The sequence below is a fragment of the Ambystoma mexicanum genome, chromosome 9 (genome assembly GCF_040938575.1).
Source record: "Ambystoma mexicanum isolate Mex_15411 chromosome 9, UKY_AmexF1_1, whole genome shotgun sequence".
Lineage (NCBI taxonomy): Eukaryota > Metazoa > Chordata > Amphibia > Caudata > Ambystomatidae > Ambystoma > Ambystoma mexicanum.
Window position 1 is genome coordinate 337,312,212 of NC_090931.1, and position 23,601 is coordinate 337,335,812.

General features: G+C 42.1%; 1 protein-coding gene across 1 annotated transcript in view; it reads left to right on the forward strand.

Annotated features, from left to right (window-relative positions):
* LOC138487325 (uncharacterized) overlaps positions 1–23,601 on the forward strand; it is a 2,513,852-nt gene that overhangs the window by 71,969 nt on the left and 2,418,282 nt on the right. The window contains exons 4-7 of the mRNA XM_069613924.1: positions 2,346–2,539; positions 3,263–3,385; positions 4,580–4,798; positions 15,131–15,279. Of these exons, the coding sequence (XP_069470025.1) occupies positions 2,346–2,539; positions 3,263–3,385; positions 4,580–4,798; positions 15,131–15,279 (685 nt within the window). The remainder of the gene's footprint in view (positions 1–2,345; positions 2,540–3,262; positions 3,386–4,579; positions 4,799–15,130; positions 15,280–23,601) is intronic.

Consider the following 23,601-nt stretch of genomic DNA (forward strand, 5'->3'; position numbering starts at 1 on the left):
ACCTCCTCAGGATGACCTATCGGATCTTAGAGGTATGTCCAGCTTAGTTCTGCCCACATAGTAAAAATTCTCTGATGCCATCCGGCCTATATACAGAGGAGACATTCAAAATTGAGGCCATTTAAAAATAAAACAGCATTCAAAATCCAACCCGCAACATCCAGAGATCCAGGCATTCCACATTCACCCTGCAAGATTCCAGATTCCAGTGCCAGGGCAAGGGTAGCTGATCCTGATCCATGCAGTACCTCCTATCCAGACAGAACCTATCCAGGCAGAACCACTATCCAGAATTAAACCCTACAAAAATCCCAATAATTCAGGGAGAAAGGGGGAAAGGCTGCTGAACCCTTTTGGGATTATCCAGTGACCAGACCTGCTTTGCCCAGCTACATACTTTGCCCAGCAGATGCACCCCGCTGTCCACTGAGACCATACCCCGGTTGCCTCGCTGAGTCCCTACAGGAGAGCCGCCGCTGTGCAGTGACCAGCCCCCTGTCCCAATGTCCAGAGATCTGGCTGGCTGTCAAAACTATCCATTCTAATGCTTTTCGTGATTATTACCCTTCCCCAGTAACCAAAAAGCTGCATCCATTGCTTGTTACCTTGTATTATGTCCAATCCCATAGAAATCCTAAAAATACGCCAGTAAATTTTTAAATTGTCAGAATCCTCTGTGTAAGAAAATCTGTGTTGATATCCATGTGTTAGCGCAATTCTTTCCAAATAATTTCAGTCCCTTGTATAAATCCTTAGTACTATTTGGAATAAATTAATTAATTCCCATATAAAGAGGCACACAGTGTGAATGGGTTAACATTGCAAATTAACCTTTTCGCGGGCAGTGTATTTCTTTAATAATCTAGCCACTAAAAAATAGTTTCAGTAGAACCTGTCATTTTCCTTCTAAAACCGATTTCGCCCGTGTAACTGCTTTCATTAGAAAATCCGATTTATTTTCTACAAAGAATCCTATACAGTCACCATCAAGTCACCCTTTCACTTTCATATCATACCTGTTATGTACCTTTGTACCTTAGCATTAAAACCGATTTCCGATTATATCTGTTTAGCTCATTTTCCAACCTTGTTGCTATTTTAAACCTGTGAAATGAAGCAATTGCAATTTGTCCACGTGTGATTCTTGCTGCAGTTTTTTTTTCCTTCCAAAGTCGATTTTCTAACCTGTATGCCTGTTGTTAGTATATTGCCTTGTAGCTTGTAGGTTTTCTTGCCTTGTTACTACAGCCACACACATTCTTGCCTTATTCATTCAACCGCACAAGTAAAATAACTATTCAGTAATTCCGAGTGTCCTTTTGCTCATTTTTCAAGGGAGCTCAATCTGATTTTGGCCTCCCATTCAGAGATGGTAGGTCGGATTCTCATTCCGATTTTTGCCTAGTATACATGACTCCTTGCTCCTCCGCTCCACCCACACAAAACCTGGTTAACAGGGGTTTGAGGGAGTGTTGCAGGGGGAATGCCTAACTGTGGTGCTATCTGAAAATACTACCCGAAAAGTAATCTTGCTTTCATTCTTTTGTGCATTGTGTATCTTATGCTAGAAGGTTAAACTAAGTGTATCCTATCATTTTAGAGTGTAATTATCACCACACTGGTGATTGCTGCTCTGTATTGAATGTGTTTGATTTTTATTAAAAATTAAAAATAAATAAATATTTCATTATTACACACCGGCCTGGTTCATGGTCCATTGCGACACTGGGTGTACGTTAATGGGGGTGTGAGACGGGTTGTCTGCCTTCTCAAAAATTTAATCTGAATAAAATAAACATAAAAGCGTTTTAATTGTGCACTGCCGCCCTGGCCAGTAGAAAGAGTCCTGGTCTGGAGTGTGCCACATCTTTAAAATCCTTAACACAGCTGAGGAATGGGATCTACCTCCCACTCTCTGCTTGGAGAAACATTTGACCTGCAGAGAGTTGGAGCCAGAAGACCGAATGACTCTGGACGGGAGGTATTTATGGAGGGAAAGCTGGACATAATGGGGTCCCAGGCCCCCGACAACCTTGTGGATGATGCAAAGGGTCTTGAATTTGATCCTTATGGTCACCAGGAGCCAGTTGAGAGATTTTAGTGTTGGAGATAGGCAGTCCCTGGGCTTGAGGCCAAGGATAAGTCTTGCAGTCCTATTCTGGAATAGCTGGGGGGCGAAGGGAAGAAAGAGGCAGGTTGAGGAAGAGGCTTATGAATACATTTTCAAAATATATGTTTTTATTGTCGTGTTTCACTATCATTTTCTAGAAACTCATGATATCAGTAACACATGATTTGCATCGAAAATGTGTGTTGAATGTTGTAATCCATCTATGCTTTTCTAGTTTATAATGTGATCACAGTGGACTGCACCAAGTTTCCGTTGCGATATATCGGCCAAGTCCTTCATCAAGTTTATCTGCCCCTTCTTTGCCTGGATAATGGGATTTCCAACAATGGAACATTCAGTTCGGATAGAATCATGGATATCTTGCACAGGTTTACTGGGAATTTGGAGGTCATAGCCGGTCACTCTGAGGTAAGTGTTTTTAAAATGTTTTGTGGTCATTCTGTCATTTCCCATCCTGAGTGTTGCATGAAAAAGTGTTATTTTCCACCCTCGACTAAAAAATAAAAATAAAGGAAAAGGAGACCTGCTTACACCTGTGAACTATGTGCGATTACATTTAGTTTACAGATGTGAATCGGATATACATTCTGGATTCAAAATTCAAACTCTATTAAAACATTTACATTCACATATTTTAAGTCCACACAAGTGATTTGTCGTGTCCCACTAACCAAGATATTAAGAATTTGATTTGAGGTGATTTTTAGAAAGCCTGGCACAGTTTGTCAGGAAGACTGCATACAATCAGAACATAATTGTTCCAATTCTGGACTTTTTGTTTTACAAATCTTTGCTATAAAGAGGTTTGAGTCCAATGTTTTAAATTGTAGCCAACCAAGTCTATAATTCCAAGAATACATTAGGTTTTTAACTGAAATACTGGGATTGGAAAAATGCTCTACTTCTCACATTGGCCACCGTAGCCTGAAATTACTAAGTTGGTCTGTTGTTTTTTTAAAAAATATTATAATATTTATTTGTTCAAATCCCAGAATTTTCAATTTCGAAATTGTGTTCTTATGCTAATGAATCATTTCCATTTTGTTCTTTTGACCAGAAATGACGCTTTTTTGCTCAGTACTCTGACCCTTCTCTTATTTAAATTTTTCTTTTGTCTTTTATTCTATTAAGGGTTCTATTGTGCTTCCTATACCTTCATTAGACATATTGGGTAATTCCTCTGCATCTGATCGACGAGGGGCAGTCATTCATACAATGGAAACAGCAGTCATTGGATGGATCAAACAGATTAAGGTGGGATCTGACATTGTGACCATATCTTTTCATCAAACAATGTTATACATACTCTTTACAATTTCCCCAATGTTAAGCAATGTTTTTGACATTATTTACAATGTCCTGGCACACCAGCAGTGTTATGAATGCTCTTTATCATATCCTTTGTGTTGAGAAGAATTTTATTCTTTGGAATGTCTTCATCTCATCCATGTGTTGCATAATTAAGGTGATATTAGACAGTCCTCTGGTGCAGGTTTCCTAAACCTATGGGCCTGTCTCACAAGAGATCAAGAAGGAGGAAACAGTAAAGGAAAGTGTGACAAAGTCCACTGCTTGATCTCTTTGGTGGAGTCTAACCTGATTCCTGTGAGAGTCAATTACAGCCAGTTGAGTTAATACCAGCCTAGAAGTAGGAATGTCTGGCAGTTAAAGACTATGCACAAAGTATTACACACACACACCTTCACACACCCTTAATATAGCTATCACCCTGTGTCAAGGGCCGTACATGGCCGGTAGCGGCCACCGACCTACCCTAGGCAGGCCCAGGCGAAGGCCTCAGCAAGGGTTGTGGACGGCTGATACCTGCCATGTACACCCCCCCCCAACCTGGGAAGGATTGCTAGTCCCCTTTTGCATCCCCACAATGAAGATGGCGTACCTGGGGATGGGCCTTGGGTAGCTGGAAAATGCAGGCGAAATACTGTGTGTTCTCTCACGAATTACCAGCCACCTAATTGGCTAAGCGCTCTACCCTGGGTGTGAACTATGCATGAGGACCCTTCCATTCCTTCTGTTTCCACTGTTGCGCACATACCTGGAGTCAGAACATCCCTTCTCAGTGGCAAACCTTCCCCAGCTCTGTATTCAAACAACCTGTGTACTGATCAGTGGAGCCTCTCAGAGTGAAAGAGAGAGGTGGCATGCAGGGTCTGTGTGTTTTTAAGGGACACATTCTGCAGAAATGAACTAGTTTCAGCTATTCTCAATTTGGGACAGATGGATGCAAATGAATCACAAAGACTCTCTAAATCGTAAGCTTCTTATTAGATTGTGCGTCTTGCTATATAAGTGCATTCTTAAAACTATTCAAATCCACCGAATACTTGTCCTCCTGAATTCTTTAAAAAGTTGTATCATGTTCTGAGAATCAAAAAGCCATCAATGTGTACAATTTAGTTTCAGCTATGGGATGTTTTCATTTTACAGGTTGTTTTGAAACACGATCCATTCCTTGAGCTGAAATCATGGAGCCCAAAACCTGGAATTTACAGGGAGAAAGATATGTGGAAAGCCCATATCCACGACTTGCAGTCCATTAATGAGCAGCTGAATTCTACAGAGGCCCTCGAGATATTTTCTAACCTGGAAGAAGCTAACAGTACATATGCACATTCCTTTAAAGCTGTCAGAAAGGACATCAACAAGGTGAGTGAACAATACCTTCTTTGATTTTTGAAATGTTGGCACCATTTTGTATGATGGTTCCATCTTCCTTGCAATGTTCTACAAATTACTTGTAACATATTATGGTATATTGCAGCACTTGTCCCTCAATTTATCAAAGGCCCTCTTACCTCTGTTATGATTTACACCATACCTGCATGCCAGATCCTAACCTCCACCTGACAGACACTGTAAATGCCCACCTGGGACTGTGGCAGGTTTTGCGGCAGAGAATAGGACTTTACCCGGAGCAAGATTCTGTAGAAAGTTGGGTCTGTGGGCTTTAGTGCAAGAAAATGTACTACCCCTAAGCACCGACAGGCTTACTATTGAACAGCAATATTATTGTGGGCCTACCCCCTAGGTTTATGTTTAGTGAAACCAATATGGCTTGAATGTAATTTTCAATGTTCCCACTGCAACTATTTATAACCAAAGGTAAGACATGATGGGGATAGGACCGGGTAGGATAAGACAAACGAGTTGGGCGGTATCCCGGCTGTAATACCGGCCAACTGTAATAGCGTTAGCACCAACCGGTAGCGCTGGATCACGGGTTGTGCGTTAATGATAAATCCCCATTCCCCATAGGGTCCATTGTACCCAATGGGGCATTTACAGCGCAACTTCTGCACACTAATGCAGCCTGCAGTAATTGTGCCGAAAACTGGGCGCTAAATCGGATTTTCACCTCCATAAAAAAGGTGGAGGTAAAACAGCTCATTTAGTGCCCAACTCGTGATAGGGTCAGCCCCTAAATGCAGCAGTAATACCGTTACCGCCGCATTTGAGGGCTGCAGCCCAACTCGTCATGAGGCCCAAAGAGTCAACTATGTTTTTGGCCAGGAGACAGAGTTGTGGTGGTGTCATAAATTGCATTATATACCTATAATATCAACAGCTCTAAACTTCCAGCCAGGCCACATAGGGCTGTATCCACAAATTAAACATTACTATTGACTTTTGCAGTGATGCATTTCACAAATGTCTATTCATAAGAATTAACTTTGACAGCCTTCTCTCTTCAAACACAATTGGCAATATATAGAACATTAATTCACTTTTCAGAATATATGACTCAGTTAATGTGTACAATGGAAACCACACACAAGCTTGCTGTGTTTAAAAATGCATTATTCATTTCTATGCAGAAAGTACAAGATAAGAAATAGCCTAATCAACAAGCCTATCTTCTAACTGTATCCTGTTGCAAATTGTTTTTCAAAACAAGTGATCTCTCTGCCTTGTTATAATTGGCATCTAACACTGTTTGTTTTGTATTATCAGACCACCCATAATGGGGCAGTTTGGGCTGTTCGGGTGCTGGACAAACAACATCATATCACTGCAGCTAGGCGCAATTTGCACTGGCTGCCAGTAAAGAACAGAATCCTTCACAAAACACTGATGTGGACACATAAATGTCTCAATGGGTTTGCGTCTCCGTACCTCTCTGATCGATTCACACTGGCACCATCTCGGAAAGTCTTACGATCGAACAACTCCCAATTATTAGCTCTGCCACGGTACAAACTACAGAGATTTGGGCGAGTTCGATTCGATTCTTGGGCACTGAATGCATAGGACAAGCTCCCACTAACTTTAAGGAACATCCCCTGTTTGGCACGCTTTAAAAAGGAATCAAGACCTATCTCTTTAATAAAGGAGTGTATTAGTTGGTACTTTTTGTATCTTTTTTGGAGTGTGTTTGTGCCCTGTTCTATGTGCGCCTTGAGGCCTTTGGGCATGTTGGCACGTTACAAGAAATAAAGTTAGGTAATTTATTCTGAAAACCTAGCAGCAGAGGGCAACAATTCCAAACAAGCTCAAATATGTTGTTAAACAAGACAAATATTTGAAAAGATGTAATTGCAAACTGCAGAAAAAACACAATAGGGGCTGCAAACTTATCTGATATCTATGTATACAAAAAAGGCACATTTTCAGGGCAATATAAACAAAGCAACTAAGTGAGGATGCTTATTTAGGACAGTCTGGTAGGCAAACATGATTTGTTATGAATACCATTGTCACCTTGCACCATTTGTCAAAAGGACCATCTTGTCATATGTAAGCGGTCATTAATTACAAGATTAACTTGATCTCAAGTGAAAACAAGTAGGACAGCCATTTCTACTATTTCTACTGATTGCATGGCTTACCTCATTATCTGTTAGAATTGGATTGCTTAACAGGGAAAGAGGGGTGATAAATTAGCTTTTTCAGAGGTTGGGTTGGAGTTCATGAAATTTCATGAACGGCAACAACACTGTGGACCATGAAGGAGTAGAGCCTGCAGGACATGCTGGCCCACAATATTTTAATCCTGTCTTTATGCTGTATAAGGAAGCAAGCAGAAACTTTAATTAATATGGCCAGGCTGTTTATCTAGTATATCGGCCTGAAAATTGGTACTTTGCCAAGTTTCCCAAATTCTAATATGTAATGCGTGTTTCAATAATTTGGAGACAAAACTAAATGACAAAGCTGATCTACCTAGGAAACAAGCAGAACACATCTTCCAGATGCTCTCACCCTTAGATAATAAACTGCTCATAGGGTTCAACATTTGCTCTTTTCCAATGTTTCCAAATTCAAATTTTGGACTGTTTCTCTTAGAGAACTTTGTAAAGCACACCTGAGCAATGCAATAGGCCCACACTACTACATCAAAAAGCTCTGCCATACTCCCAGATTACACATGACTTGACATATCACGACATGACAGGCATTTCATGATCTGCCATGTTGTAATATATAATATTGTTGCATAATATGTAATGATATATCGAGTTGTGATGGCATAGTAAATAATTTCATGTTCTTATAGGGCCTGCCATGATATGAAATGTTATGATGTATTATGACATAATGTAATTTCTATCGTATGATACAATAGGTCATGCAATGGTGATATAACATGGCATGCCATGATATGATATGGCATTTTCTATAAACTTCTAGATTGACATACATAGTGAGCTTGGCTCTCAGTTCTGGGATAGAGTCAGATAGGGCAGGCAAAAGAAGGGGGCTCATGAGAATCTGGAGGCTGGAGAAAGCCACTTGTTATGCAAATCTGACTCCAGAGGTGATTTAACAAGGATCCCCCAAGGTTTCTCTCCCCTCCCTTGCCTTAGTGCCCAGGTATGCCCCCCGTTGAGCCCAAACCACTGCTAGAACCTTATTGGAGATTGCCATGGCATGTGTATGGTCCTTGTACTGACAACAAATGGAGTAAAGAGACCAAAGGACGGAAGAGTTGAATATGCGGTTACCTCAGTTGGAGTGGGAAGGGCCTTGTGCTCAGTGAGAAGAGATGTCAGATCCTCATGAACCCGAGATGTCAGCTCCCCATGAACCATAGAACTGGGTGGGAGACCAGAAGATACAGGTACTCTGGCAGCCGCATGAGAGGGATGCTGAACTCCTGCTGCTGAACTCCAAAATGACAAAACTAATCATGGGACCTCTAGCCTCATATGGAAATAAGACAAAGATGAGTTTCACCAGAAGGACATTCCTGAAACTCGGGGATAGATTAGAAGACACTCTTTGGGAGAATCCAAAGGCTAAGAGCCAAAAAATAATCTGGTCAGCTCCTAGGATTAATATTGAACCTGTTAAGCTTAGCAGCACCATATAAAAAGCGTCCCGGGCAGTCCAATGTTGAGGGAGTTTAGAGGGCATCTGAGGTGAAGTACTATTTAGTAAGAGGTATACGTACGGTGAACAAGAAGGAGGCAGAAACGAGAAGCTTTAGGGCCATTTTAGAATTAGAGGAGGTAGAGGGAGACAGTAGAGAGGAGCTGGTGAGGAACTGAGGAGAGAGATGGAGGACGCAAAGGCTAAGAGAGATGGCTCAGTCTCTATTGAGACAGAGTGGGGGACTTGCCTGTGGCCTATTGTAGATCAATTTCCATATCTTTGCTTGAGTGAAGGAGAGAGCCAGAGAGAGAAAAAAGAGTGAACACTGGTGGCAAGTAAAGTCCCTGGAGCCAAGAAGAAGGAGCCGTAATCACCTCTTAAACTTGCATACATTGCCATTGGCTGGGGGGGTGACAACAATGACTGCCATCTGACAATTGATGTAGGACAGATAGCAGAAATACCTTTAACAGTTAAACCTGACCATCACAGACGTTGTAGGAACTTGTTGTTCATTCTTTTACAAGCCCAGGAGGACCACTTTTTTCTTCACACATACGAAAGAAGGGTTACTGGCGACATCAACCCTCCAGGAACTGTGGCTTATGTTGTTTCAAATACTCTGGCCCACATCAGCCTGAATAAAAACTGCTCTTTAGATTAGGGAACCAGGTCTTGGGATGTTGGTCCTATTCAGACTAGTATAATTCTGTGTTGCACCTCTCTGACTGATTTTGTATTCCCATAGGAATTAGGAAAAATGTTATTTGGATAAATCATTTTTGTCTTACTGTCCCTCGCTGGCATATGCTAGAGGCCTTACTCCAATCACTTTGTTTGGTTGATGATACAACAGTTCTACCCTCATTTCCTGGTCTGAAATCATCTGCTGTTTCCTGGCCTTTGGGAGCTTCCACCTGGACATGTCTTGTCAGCTTGGCATTCCCAGTTAGCCCCCAGTTTATCATAACAATTAGGCTTCTGTTTTGACCTTCCTCATAAGCTTGATATTCCCAGTAAGCCGCCAGTTCGACATTCCCACATCGATGGCACATACCGCTAATTTGTTTGACCACAACAACATGTTCTGGTAATAGACAGCACAACCCATATTCATTTTCCAGCAGTCTAAATAGGTGGAGCATGTCGTAAGAAACCCCAGCAGGTCCTTCACTTAATTGATGCTGAAAAGGCTTTTGATCAATCAGCTGGGGATTCTTATGGGGATTATTAGAGGATGTACATGTCTGGTGGTGGACATCTCTGCTGTGAAGGCCCTTTGTGCTCTTACAGCTAGAGCAATCAATGGTAGTTTACAATCAGCCAATTTTCAGTTTCTAGGGCAAAAATCAAGGTTATCATCTTTTCTTCGTCCTCTTCATTTAACCCTTTATACTAATGATACATCTATGCAAATAAAATTGTTTCTTTTCCTCTCAATTGCACAATCAATAAAAAACATTTACCTTTGGAGATGACATCCATATTTTCAAAGATAACGTGAAAATGGCCTTTAGCTATATTTCATAACTATCTTCAGAGTTCCAATTTTTTTCCGGCTATAGACTAAGTGAAAATAAACTCAAACAGTACTCTGAAGTATAGAACAATGCAACAGTAATAATAGCAATCGTGTTACATATTGGGGGTTGATCACATGCAGGATTTGGCTATCATAGTCCTGGAGATCCTGGGTATGGTTCTGAAACAAATTGGCAACATTTTAAAAAGAGTTGTTATTAATTTTAGTGATTAGAGCATGTATGATCAAGATGGGATTTTTGCAGAACTTCCTATATATATTCAGATCTCCTCCCATTTCATTGATACGTAAACCACTAACTGTGATCAGTTCAACGTTGGCTGGATTTGTTTGGTAGGCTGTCACAGGGCAGATTCTTGGGATCAAAACGGATGGCAAGGACTAGAAGTGCAACACTTTTCATGGGAGAAATGCATACAAATAGAGGCCAACTCAAATAAACCAGGGTCTTCATGTAGAAAAAATAATCAGGAGTGTCCTTTACAAAACATCTCTCTCTCTCTCTCTCTCTCTCTCTTTCTCTCTCTTTCTGTCTCTCTCTCACTTTCTCTCTCTCTCTCTCTCTCTCTCTCTCTCTCACTTTCTCTTTCTCTCTCCGTCTCTCTCTTTCTCTCTCACATGCGTTCTGTCACCCTGCATTCCTCACTCTCCACATGCATTACTAGGCATTCAGACTTCTGAAACAATAGCTTCAGCCTCTACAGTTCCCCAGAGAATTTCAGCAGGGTTATGTCAGCCTTCCCTGATGTTGCAGGCTCAAGGAAGGGTGAAACAAACCCTTTTCCTCTGCTCAGCAGAGCATAGACACAGGCTTTCTGGGGTTCTGTGCCCCTCAACTAACCCATTACCGGATGGCCTGTACAAGCTTCCAGACAGATCACATATTGGTCAGTCAGGAGAGATGCAGAGAGGTCACTCTCTGTTCTTCCCTGAGAGCCTGTGGTTCCTTACTCGCTCCTCTTTGACGTATCTCTAAGCCCTCTGAATACAGCTAGAACCGCATCCCACCAAATGAACTTGAGTACGGACTGATGTATCCTTCGGGAACCTTCCTGCTCTGACTGACTGAACTCTTCCTGGACCTTGGCCTCTCTGAACAGCTCTTCGAAAAAGGCCTGGTCTCCTAGTTCTGAAACTTTCACCTTCCTCCTACTCTTTCATCATTGAAATACAGATTTTCCTCCTCACTCTCTTCTTCCTCACTGCTATATTCTTCCTCCTCTTCATGATATTTTGCACTCCAAAACTCCTCTGCTTCTCTGATCACTGGCCCCTATTTGCCCTTCACCGACTCCTGACTAACGCTGTTCTTCTCACTGCCACCTCTTTTCTGCCACCTTGTGCTGCTCTTCTCACCATCATCTCCTCTCTACTTCCTAGCTATGCTCTCATTGCCACCACCACCTTGCTCTGCTCTTCTCACCACCACCTATTCTATACCACCTCTGGTTGTCCTCAATCTCTGTCTCACTGCACAAAATAGAATCTCCAACTCTTCTTTTATCACTTTCTTTATGACCGACTCCTTAGTTGTCACCACCACATCAGCATGGGAGCCTTGTTCTCTTCCTATCTCTACACCACTATTCATCATTCGAAACAGACTGGGCACGGTTGTCCATCTCTTGGTTTAGAGAATGAACTGTGAACTTTGGGAAATTGAAACAATATATTGTCGACATAGAAACTTTCTGCCTGGGGACAGTGCTTCTGTGACCCTGTGTGTTCTTTATACAATTCCCATGTGTAAAGCCGCTGGTTTACCACATTGCATCTGCAGGAATATCTGACTCTGCGAATGCCATTTCTAAGTTGTGAAATTACTTCCAGATGTTCTAGAAAATGTTTTAACAAGTTTACAGAATACGATAGCCTTGCCAATTGAACAGAAATGTTCTCCCTTAGTGGCACAGGCTCTTTTTCCTTGAATTAATTTGAAAGTTTGCTTAGAAAGGGCAGCATGCCCTCTTAATTAGGAAGGGGGTGACTTAGTATTAATACTTCCTTACAGGGATTTCCCAGATTTTTGGGCAGGTGTAGGGCTTCCAGTATTAAGTGGTGCCCTTGGCAAATCCACCATCCACTACTGCAGCGAGAAAGGGGATTTTGTCACAAATGGAACATTTCTCACTGTAGAAGGAAGACATTAACAATACCATTAACGCCTTTAAACAATGGTCGACTTTCCTTTCAAGGTCTCAAATTATATTATTGGACTGCTCAAGCTAATAACTTGAGAAGCCTTTTGTTGGATCTGGAAATTGCACTCACTCACATTAAGAGATACTAGATTTTGTGATCTGGCGTTTTTTCTTAAATATTAGAAGCACACTTATCAAAATGTCTACCTATCTAAATATACAGAGACACCACTGCTGAGGCACAACTTGACTCTCTCTCAGAATCTTTGTATTCCACATTAAGAATATCGCCACAGGCACCAACTTTCTCTTTGGGGAAGTTGTTTAGCACTTGAGATTTAAAACTTGTGCCCAGCTACATTGGCAGTTTCATCTCGGAAGCAGGTTTCAGTTTTAATATAAGCATATTTTCAGGTTTCTTGCTAGTACAGAAGAAGCCCCCCAAATAATAACGTCTACAGCTCGAAAGCTATTCTTTGTGTATGGAATAAAAGGCAGAAGGAAAATATCTAAGTATTTTAATAGTTTTCCTGAAACAGATCCACACTGCTTGCACCTGGCTTTCGATAAATGCCACTCAGACATTCCTGAAATAAACTGAAAAACAAGTCTATATGAGAGTTGAAAGAAATGTAACAATAGCAATTAATACGTTCAGCATCACTGGCATCATTATAAGTTCCTCTATGGAATTGACTGCATCCTTTGTGGCTTAATAGTTGATATCTGAGAGGAGGACCTAGCTGTCCAGGATGGCCCTAGGAAGATTCATTCATTTGCAATATGAGCTGCACAGACTAAATAATGCACTGTACTGGCATTAAAGGCTATGGAGGTTGGGTATCAGGTAATAATGTCCCCATACATAATATCACCATACATAATGTTGCTGGGAAAAGCCATTGGCGACATTATTTATGTTGACATTATGTATGGGGACGGGTTGCGGGGATGTCCTTTGCTCCCCTTAAAAAAAATAAAAAAAAACAGGGGTTGCATGGGTGTCCCCCGCATGTTCAATGTAATAATATCTCCACAAAAAACAGCAACTTTTTTGTCGGGGCACATTTTTGCAGGGACATTATTACATGAAACCGGAGATTGTAGGAGAAAGCAGTGGTTCTATCGCAATTAGAAGTGTACTGCTACCAAAACTACTGCTGCAACTCTGTATCAGCTATTTGTTACCAAAGCAATAAGTATGGATAGGATGCAAAATCCATGAAGTGTACAGATGTAACTCCTCTGTTTGCTAGTGAATGGTTAACTGAACATTTAGAGAACATTTGAACTGAAGGTGCATTAGCAAAGATAGAACCTTTTGCCCCTAATTCTGGAAAGATCTGCAACCTGTGAGTTTCTGGAAAAGGAGGATCCTGTAGCCCTCATCGAGGAGAATGTCTTCAAGGTGGTGACAGATTTAAGAGGAGTGTTTAACGGCAGAGCAAGAGTTGAGGGTAGCTAAGTGGAGCTGTTTGCCACCTTTGAAAGGCTTCTAAGGAGGGGTACAGGGATGTGGTACACCCATTGATGGTGGCAAAGGGCCAGGGGGGTGGCAGAAGGAGGGGTGGTGGGGGAATGACGGATGTTGATGAGAGACGGAATACACCTATCAAGAAGGAAGACGTTGGACTGAGAGCCCTGGGCCATGACAGTGCCATTCTGGTAGACATTAATGATGCACCTAGAGGATGGGAAGTGTGCCAAGAGTACTTCCCATCTGGTTCCACCGTTAATGGGCGAAGAAGAGAAAGGGGAGAGGACTTGCATCATATGGGGAGTCCATAGGTCCGGAGAGGGATCGACTAAGAGGATGTCAGGGATAGTCTGCCTGGAAGAAGCATTGAGCTAGGTGTCAGCGATGGGCAGACCTGGTTTGGAGATCTTTCTTGAACTTTTTTTTCCAGGATTGGAAAGAGAGGTAGGATAGGTGATAAAGTAGCAGTTAGAGCAAATAGGGGAGATAGAGAGCACCATGAAGGGAGAGAGACAGAAAAACTAAATAATGCACAATGACTTCACCAGGTGGCCTAGCAGCAAGACAGGCGCAGACGAATCAGGTGCACAACATCACACAGGTCACTGAAACTGGGTATTGTACTGCTCCAGCAGCAGGGGAGGAAAGAAGGCGAATCAGGTTGGATGAACCCTTCTCAGGGATACCAGGCGAAATACTTTACATCAGCAGACACAAAGACACTTCTAGTGGTTGCATTGTTAAGGCATTGCTATGACCGATGAAACGGGTGACCAGTCAGGCCGCCATCAACGCAGGAAGGTATTACTACCTATGGTAGTGACATTGGGTGCAGTAGCGGGGGCAGGTGAGGGGTATAGAAGCAAATGCTACAGCTACAAGAAATCTAGCTAGAGCAGAACAAATATTCTAAATTATTCTTCTGGTTGCAGGTTCTTTTCCACAGCAGATGTTGGTTACCAGCCCATTACAGTGCATGTTAAAAAAATAAATAATAATAATAATAAAAGATGTTGTACTGTTGGTGGCAAACATTCAATCTGTCCTGGTCAGAAGAGAGAAGTATGATCAAAACTCGGATGGCTACTAGAAACTGCAGAATTTGGTACTTTGTAGGTGGCTCTTCAATCTATAACAGATTTTCCCTTGTGAAATGTTACTCTGAGGTATGGTTCCAGAAGCCCCATTGCTTTCTTCTGAGGTATTAGGTGCTACAGGGTCTGCAAACTCGACAGCCACTGCTCCTGCAGCCAACAAAACAGTCTTGTCTCCTTCCACAGCACAACTTCCCACCTCAGTTTTACTTTCCTCTGTGATTGCTGCAATATCGATGTTTCTTAAATATGGCAAATTAAGGTTTCTTTTGGAGCATTATTAGGAAAAACTGGCCACCGCCATCCCTTTTGATGCTGTTTGCGGAAGTGAATTTAAATGTATTAAAATTCAAACTTTGCAAGAAAAAGACAATGCAAGCTGTGCACTGATAATTATGTTGTTTTCATTAGGCACTTGCTGAGGCAGAAGAGAATCAAAAATACCTGGAGAGATTAGTTGTCTGGTATGACCTACTCAAGTCAGCGAGATCGAATGTGAAGAAACAAACATATTTTTTGCCAATGCTGCACACTTTACTGCTGGTTTGGACACATTCTCGGTAAGAGTGTTGATGGGGATTGACAATGTTCCCTGATGTAATTAAATTTCCTTTTTTCCGGTCTTTGTACACTCTTTTTCCTCTGAATTTATATGTATATGATAATGTATTCCTCAGTATCGAAGATTGTGCTTGAAGGTAACAAAATATAAAAGAAAAAAATACATGAGGCAGATGGAAACTTTTGGTACCATAAAATGTAGATTGCACCATTGTGTACTGTCTATGCATTACCTTAAAGCATCAAATCATGTGTATTTTTACTTTTTGTTTTCCAAAATATCAATAAGATGAATCTACTCCCCATAAATACAAATTTCCTGGATCTCTTTTCATTTACCACAATTGCCAGTATGTGCATAGCACATTTGTTACCCTAGGAAAAGTGCAAAATAGGTCAGGTTTGGCTTTTAATCTCCTATAGGGAACCTATTAGTGTCCATGCAAATAACAAAGTCAAGGTAGTGTGACGAATCAAATTAATTCACCCCTTCCCCCCCAAGGGGGAGCCCTCCACCCTCTGTGAGGCTAGGGAGGTGAGCCTGCTCTGCAATACCCTCCCAAGGAGTAGAGGCAAGAGGGACCTCAAAGGGTGAGACTCCTCCTTTGGGGACAAGGACCCCCGTTCCTGTGAGGAACTCCCTAGAGGACATTCTAAAATAACCTCTTCAAACCTTCCCTGTGAAAATCTACATGAAGAGAAACTCAATATGTATTATTGTCAACAGGAAATGGGAAAATTCCCTTCAAAAATAAATTCCCATTCACCTGGGACGAAGATGATAACATAGTAGGAGAACAGAAGCCGTTGGAGACAAAGAAGACAAAGAAGAAGGAACAGGCTGTTGTACCGTAAAATCCCTAAGGCTAAGTAAATCTGGAAAGGGGAGCATGGGTCCACAAGCGAAGAACCAGCAAATTACAAAAAGGCCAGAACGCTCACCAGAGAGAAAGAATGGAGACGCAGCGTCCTGCAGCTGTGAGAGTGTGAGAATCAGAGAGAGACGTGCTGCAACCTGTAGCGAGGGGACAGAGAGAAACAGAGCCGGATGCATGGCGTTCTAAACCAGAGAGAGTTGAAGAGATGGAAAGTGTTGGCATGACCACGTTAGGCTCATGATCGGCCCAGGGTCCCCGCAACCACACCAAAACCACTGCGTGTCAGCAAACACAGAAAAAGCCAGTATACGAAATACCGAATGGCCATCTACCAAAGAAGAGATGGAGGAAAAGATGCGGAAGAGACACAGGAGACCCAGCTGGAGAGAGAGAGAAACCCAACCCTGAACGATTAGGACACCTGGTGACATTATCCCTAAAAACATGAGGTAATCAGGAAAACTGGAGACCCCGGAGGGGGAAGGTAAATCATTATTGGAATGTACAAACTCATCCCAGTCAAGAGAAAGATATACCCTTGTTGCAAAGAAGAGTGAATGAGACTCATTATTGGAATTATCATACTCGTCCCAGTCAGGAGACATTATAACAGTGTCACAAAATAGGGTGAATAAGAAATAACTATTATGGGAGTGATCAAACTAGTATCAATCAAGGCAAATGAAAGAAGGAAGCAAAGGCATACAAGATAATCTTGAAGATAAGATTGGAATAGGAGATAAGATCAAGAACAAGATTGGAGAGAAACCAAAGACAGTGAAGTATATATAAAGAAAAGAGATAATCAAGGGAAAATACATAACTATTGGATAGTTGCTTCCTGGGAAGACAAAGGAACAACTTTTTGTAAAGAAATACAAAAGGCAAAAGAAAACCCCAATAAAGTATTGAAAGAACTGTACGAACTTGTAAACAAAGTCACCAGAGACTATTTGAAGATTAAATATTGAATACAAGTCGGTGGGAAACCAAATCACAGGAGAAGGGAGACATTCTCTTGATCTTTAGTTGTGACAATAGTGGTAGGGTCAGTAAAGGGTTATTTTAAGACACACCTAGGACTGAATCTATAGACAAATCGTTCCTAAGTACATTCCTGCCGTTAAGGAACAATATTATATCACTACAGAATGGTATAGGAGAACATAATTAAAGCAAAACAACATCAGTTATTTTCACACTTATTGCACACATTCAGACTGTCCCTAAAGGGCACAGTAAAAGAATTGCGTGAATTCCACACATGGATCAATACACGCAATGAACACTTGAAATTCACCTTGGAGCCTAGCAAAGAGAAAATCAATTTCCTCGCGCTGGCCATTTCAACTGATAATGGGCGACTCATCTCGAAAGTCTACAAAAAACAGACTGATAGGAATTTGCTTCTCACATACTCAAGCTATCACCCCAAAGCACTAAGAGATAATCTGCCCTTCAGGCAATGTTTGTGCTACAGAAGACTGTACAAACACAGAGGATTACGTGGCACAAGGAAAAAAGTTGAAAGTACAACTAGCCAAATAGGGTTACCCTAAGAAAATCATAGACACGACCTATAAGCGAGCATGTAACATCCCCAGACAAGTTACACTACAACAACAGCTTAAAGCACCTCAGCTAACGGCTGCTTTGAGTTACTCGCCATTGGTCCGCATTAATAAAAAAAGAAATTAAGTCAGTGTGGTCCATACTTAACACAGGAAAACATCCTCTTCTCGAACCAGCGTTTGCATTTAAACGCAGACCATAAGAGATAAGTTAGTCAAAACTTTGCGAGAAGGTGATAACAATCAAGATACCTCGCAATCTACCCTTTGGAACAGCAACCACGTGACTAGACATGCCCCATGTGGAGGCTGCACTATGTGCTCACAAATGCAACGCAGCATGCAGATTGACATAGGACTCAGACCTCCATTGATACAGAAAACTTTTACGAATTGTAATCTAAGGGAGTAATATATCTAATTACGTATCCTTGTAATCTACGCTATGTTGGAATGACCATGAGACAAGTCAAGAAAAGAATGATTGAACACCGATCATGCCTACGGACTAAGAAACTCACAGCCCCTCTAGTCACGCATTTTGTCAATACAGGACATGGGCCAGAAGAATTTGACAATACAGTGATAGAGAAAATCCAACCACCAAGACGAGGGGGTAACTTTCATAACACGTTACTCAGAAGAGAACAGAATTGGATTTACAGACTTGGGACCCACAAGATAGGCTTAAATGAACAAATCCAATGGAATGATCTGGCAGTACTACAAACATGATATTAGCTCCAGGCTGTCATCATGCACTCTTGGGTCACATATACACATAATCACTGATGAATAAGTCATCTTTACTGATGAGACACTAGCCCTCACTGGTTCTTAGAGTGTACATTAGGTCTTAGAACTAGTGCAACACCTATACATAGTAATCATCTGGTATGGAGGCAAGCACTGGAAACTTTCCAAGATTATGACCCTTTTCCTATACCAGAGGAGGGTTACGCAGATAAAGTCCCCATGTATAACTACAGCTAACTGCTACTTGTAGTTTCATGGATGATCCAACGGTTGCCCAATGATTAACACGCATCAGTAACATTGGACAATATAACAGTTCGAAATCATTAGGCCCTTGTGACTCACTGACTCCGAGATGAAACAAAAGCCGGCATAAGATGGCACCCATTAATTCAGGTGGATTTCTGTTCATTTTATGGTCCAGTAAAACACAGTATAACAACAATACCTGCCATTCTCTAGGGTCAAGTGCACCACCTTTTATGACATTTAGGGGAAAAACACAGAAACACAACACCAGCATTTTTCCAGCGGACAGCTTACTAGGTGAATTTCAGCCAATTTTACAGATAGTTTCTATCAGCAACACACAGTGTAACATTAATATATCCACCATTCCTTTGTGTTATTTGCACTACCACTTATGATACATAGTGGTAAACACAGAAAAACAGCACCAGCGTTTTTCCCTATCCAAAATGGCATGGGTTAAGTGAATAGTAGTAGGACTGCGTGTCCGTGACACGCACGTGCCTTTTTTTTCACAGCTTTGTGGACTTAGACGCCTGCTCCGAATGCTCACGGAATAGGATACTTTCGAGTTCATACACATTGGGCCTCATTACACGGACGGCGGTAAGGGTTAACGGTCACCGTTAATGGCAACGGTGACCGTTAACCCTTACCGCCGTACTACGAGGTCCCTTTGCGGGTTGGAGGATTTAATGCCTGCTTCTTGCAGGCGTTAAAATCCAACCCGCTAAGGGACCTCGGAGCTAATTACGGCACCGCAAAATTGCGGTGCCGTAATTAGCGCCTTCCCCATTTCCATAGAGCCCTATGGGGCAGAAATGGGAATGGGGAAGGGCAATGGCGGAAAGGGGATTTACCGCCCCTCCAACCTTGGAATGGGGCGGTAAATCCCCTTTCCGCCAAGGCGGTGCCGGTATTTTACCGGCATGAGCCATGGCGCTAATAGCGCCATGGCTCACCGCCTACCGTGTAATGAGGCCCATTGGCAAGTAAGCGGCTCCATCATTGCAGACATAATTACTTTGTTCTAGCTCATATCCAGATACACAATAGATCTACGTGTATTCTGCCATGCCCCATAGGAACGAAGAGGAAACACAGACGCTGCAACCAGCTTCCAGCCTCTAATGTAGGCGAAAGAAACGCCCTCCTTTGAACTCATGCGGACGAGGAAAACAGCTGCGGTTCTTAAACAATTCCACGTAAGCGGCTACGTCGCACCTGTCAAAGTCACTCCGTATCAGACTAAGATGCCAGAGCAAAGAGACCCGTCCACTCTCCATATTTGATGTGTCCTTTAGGAACCCTGTGAGCTACCGGGCATTGCAGTTAACATGATTGTGTTGTCCCGAAAAAGGACACGTTACAAACATTCAGACAAACATGAAGGTGAGCTGGGTGTCCAAGGCATGAATATAATTACATAACTACCTATATACATATAAGCAATGTATGTATTTGTATTACTAGATGTCAAGAGCTGTTGACTCTACACGACCCTCCGATTGATGCTCTGAACCAGCCACATGCAATAGACAACAGCTAGATGGTTTATGGGTATGCATTGATGTAACACATGGTAATATAATAGTGGGATGTATGCAGATTGTTTAAACCCACAGAGGTCTACTCTGGCATGTCTATGATGAGCGAATTTCTTCCATTTCGCCACGTGCAATACTAATTTGGGAAATATTGGCACTTATACCTCCTCCCACCATACACCCCCTCCCTCTTTACCCGCATGAAAGAGGTGCCACATCAAGATACTAAGAGTGGTTCCTGTAGTCTTTTCTGCAACGTGAAGTAATCAGTAATAAAATAAACACACAACAATAGCTTGCAGTGATTAAGTTAGATGCATGTTGTTACAGGGGGTATAACTATCCTTCTGTTTTCTCTTTACCCTATGTTACCTCACAAGAAGCGGAGGTGTTGTTTGGATCACAATACTACTGATTTGACTAAGGAATAATACACATAGAAAAGCACAAAAATTCTGAAGAAGATGATCCCAATAGCCACGATTATCGAAACCGGTCGACCCAACCAAGCATGAGTGATCTCATGCAGAAGAAATGTCCTACTTGATACATCTGTACACATCACAAATTATGTGTTTTTTTTTCTAGACAACTGGATTAGCCTCTAGATGCTGTAGCTCACGTTGAAGAGCATGTTACTCATTTAATGAACAGAATCAGGTTTTCAGTTGATAGGACATACCTTGACTTACTGGTGATTAAAACATAGAGAGAAACTCCAGATTTGAGGATAGGTCCATGTCACTTGGCAAAAAGAAACATATATTTGGTTTGTTGTCCTTTTAATAGGTATATTTGTGACCTGTGTCTGTTTTTTATACTTGAATTGAAAAATATTGGATAGGGAGATTTTCTCCTACTATCCTTTTAGGTAGGCGTTGCACCACCCGCCTCCTAGGGTGGGATTATTTCTGTTAAAGAACATTCGAATGGCTAATAAGAGTTTGCATCTTTCTTCTGACCCTCCACAGTAGGTACTCCAGAAATGTACAATGTGTCTGCAATTTAGAGGGCACATTCAGGCACGTGATCTGAGAATGTCCCAGATCTATTTTTGATGGCAAACACTGACAAAATTACACAGTAGCATATTAGGGGTGGACTGGGTCTTTTCTTTGGGATCATTGTGATTGGGAATATTAAAGACATGGAGTACATTCCTTACCAGTATAGAAAATGCAGGAATATTGAATTATCAACTGGTTATACTTCCACACATTGTTTTAGCACTAACACTGAAAACAAAATAATAAGAATTAAAATGCAGCTTTAAGATGCACCTATGACACATTCAAATGTAAAATCTTTTAGGAAATTTGTTACACTTTTTACAGTACCAGACAGACTCTTTAAACATTACCAACTAAAACCTCTGAAAATACACTGGTTCTCCAAGTTCATAGCAGAGATTGTGCTTACTGTAATCAATCTCACAATTGCAGGAACACAACCTTCTCACAGAACGCTGTGAGGGAAATAATCTGCTATTCTTCGGGAATGCACTGTGATTTAGTCCCATATTGGAGGTTGGGAGATGGTTCATGGTTGACCCCGGGGAGGAGGGGTCCTGCCACACACTCCATGATGCAGGCCCTGAAGTAGGTATTCCGAGGACCCCTCAGGCTCTCCAATCCATCTTGGCCTTAGTATGATTGGCTCTTCCAAAGACCTCCAGCTATCCAGGGCAGCCTGGCACTGGTTCCCTGAGTGTTTTTAGCCATGGCCTAAGGGGTGGGTACCAGGTCTCTTAGTGACAAAGGACTGAAAAGATGGGACACTTAGTAGTCCATGAAGCATATTCCCAGTCATTTTATTTAAATTCTATTTTAGTATTTGTATAGCGCGCTACAACCCACAGGCATAGAGGCGCTGAGAAGAATATGTATGCAGGCTTGCACATAGGCTCCTGTTTTTATGCTAATACATTTGGCCCATAGAATAAGGGCCCAAGCCTCTTATGTCACAGTTAAACATCAGACACAGATATGTGTATACCTGCAAGGAGAATTGTCTGTGTAAATACCAAAGGGAATTTGTTTTTCTAACCCTGGCTAGCCACAACCCATGAATGCACCTGTCCACTGAGCTCAATTCAGAGGAGAGGATTTGTTTGAGAAGCAAAACATGTTAGCAACTGCTACTCGTGCACCCACTCACAAGCACTACCTGATAGAACTTGGAGAGTCCTGCACACATCAGGAAATGGGACACTTACCAAACTGGGCGAAAACAGAAAACCTGACTATGCAGATTGCTGGTGAAAAAGGTGGATCATCTGAATCCAAGTAACTTCAAGTAACCTTGGCAAGCAGGGGCATGCACGGCCCTGCACAGATAGCCAAGGACACAGAGAGAAGGAACGTTTCCCGATAAGCACAAGGGACAGGGCACCTGCAAGAAACCCAAGCTAAAAATCCTCATAGTTACAGGCAAGAGAGGTCAATTATGTGGTCCCTTCACATGTGACTTGCACCTGCCAGAGAGTGCCTCTTCATTCGAGCCAGACTGAGGAGTCTGTTCCCATCGAACTGAAGGCATGGGGATACAAATGTAACGCAGGTTCAAAGATGAATGTTCGGTCTCACGGCTAGGGGTCGTTCCCATACTTGGCCTGGTATCTGTCCTAGGCTCCAAGGTGGAGAAGGCCCTTTCTGTCAAATCCTGGTTCACCATCCATACTAAGCCTACACTATGTTGCATTGGCCAACCACCTTTCACTAATCTGTAACTTTGCATTTGATACTTTTGGAGGTGGTCTCAGGAGGAGCCATCAGATATGGATTACCCAGTGAACATAGTAATCCCTTATAGAAATTATATGTAGTTCACCTCAGTAACCAATCCCTTCCCCTGTCTGGTTTTTGGGATGTGACTATATTTTGTGAGGTCACAAAAAACTGGCTTACAATCGCCTAGACACTTAGAGGAAGCATGGAGAATGTTACGTTGTTCATGCTGCAATCCCTGTCATTTGAATGCGCGATAAAAACTTTTGAACTTTGGCTTGGTCTCCCGTTCTTGGTGTTGGGGATTTCCAGGTCCCACTTCCTCTTGCATGTAGATCGGGATGCTCTTAATAGTCCCCTGGCCACTATTATAGGTGCGACATGGAAGCCCTTTCCTGTGTAGTGCATCCCCCCCCCGGCTGTGTTGGTGTCTGTCGTGGACAACGTGAAGGCTGTCCGGGACATTAGCCGATGTACCGGGGCACAATAGGGACATTTAGAAAATCATCTGAGATCTTGCGAGAAGACACTATATCACAGTGGCCATCTTGGATATACTACAATAAAGACTAGAATGTAACGTTAGTTCCCGTA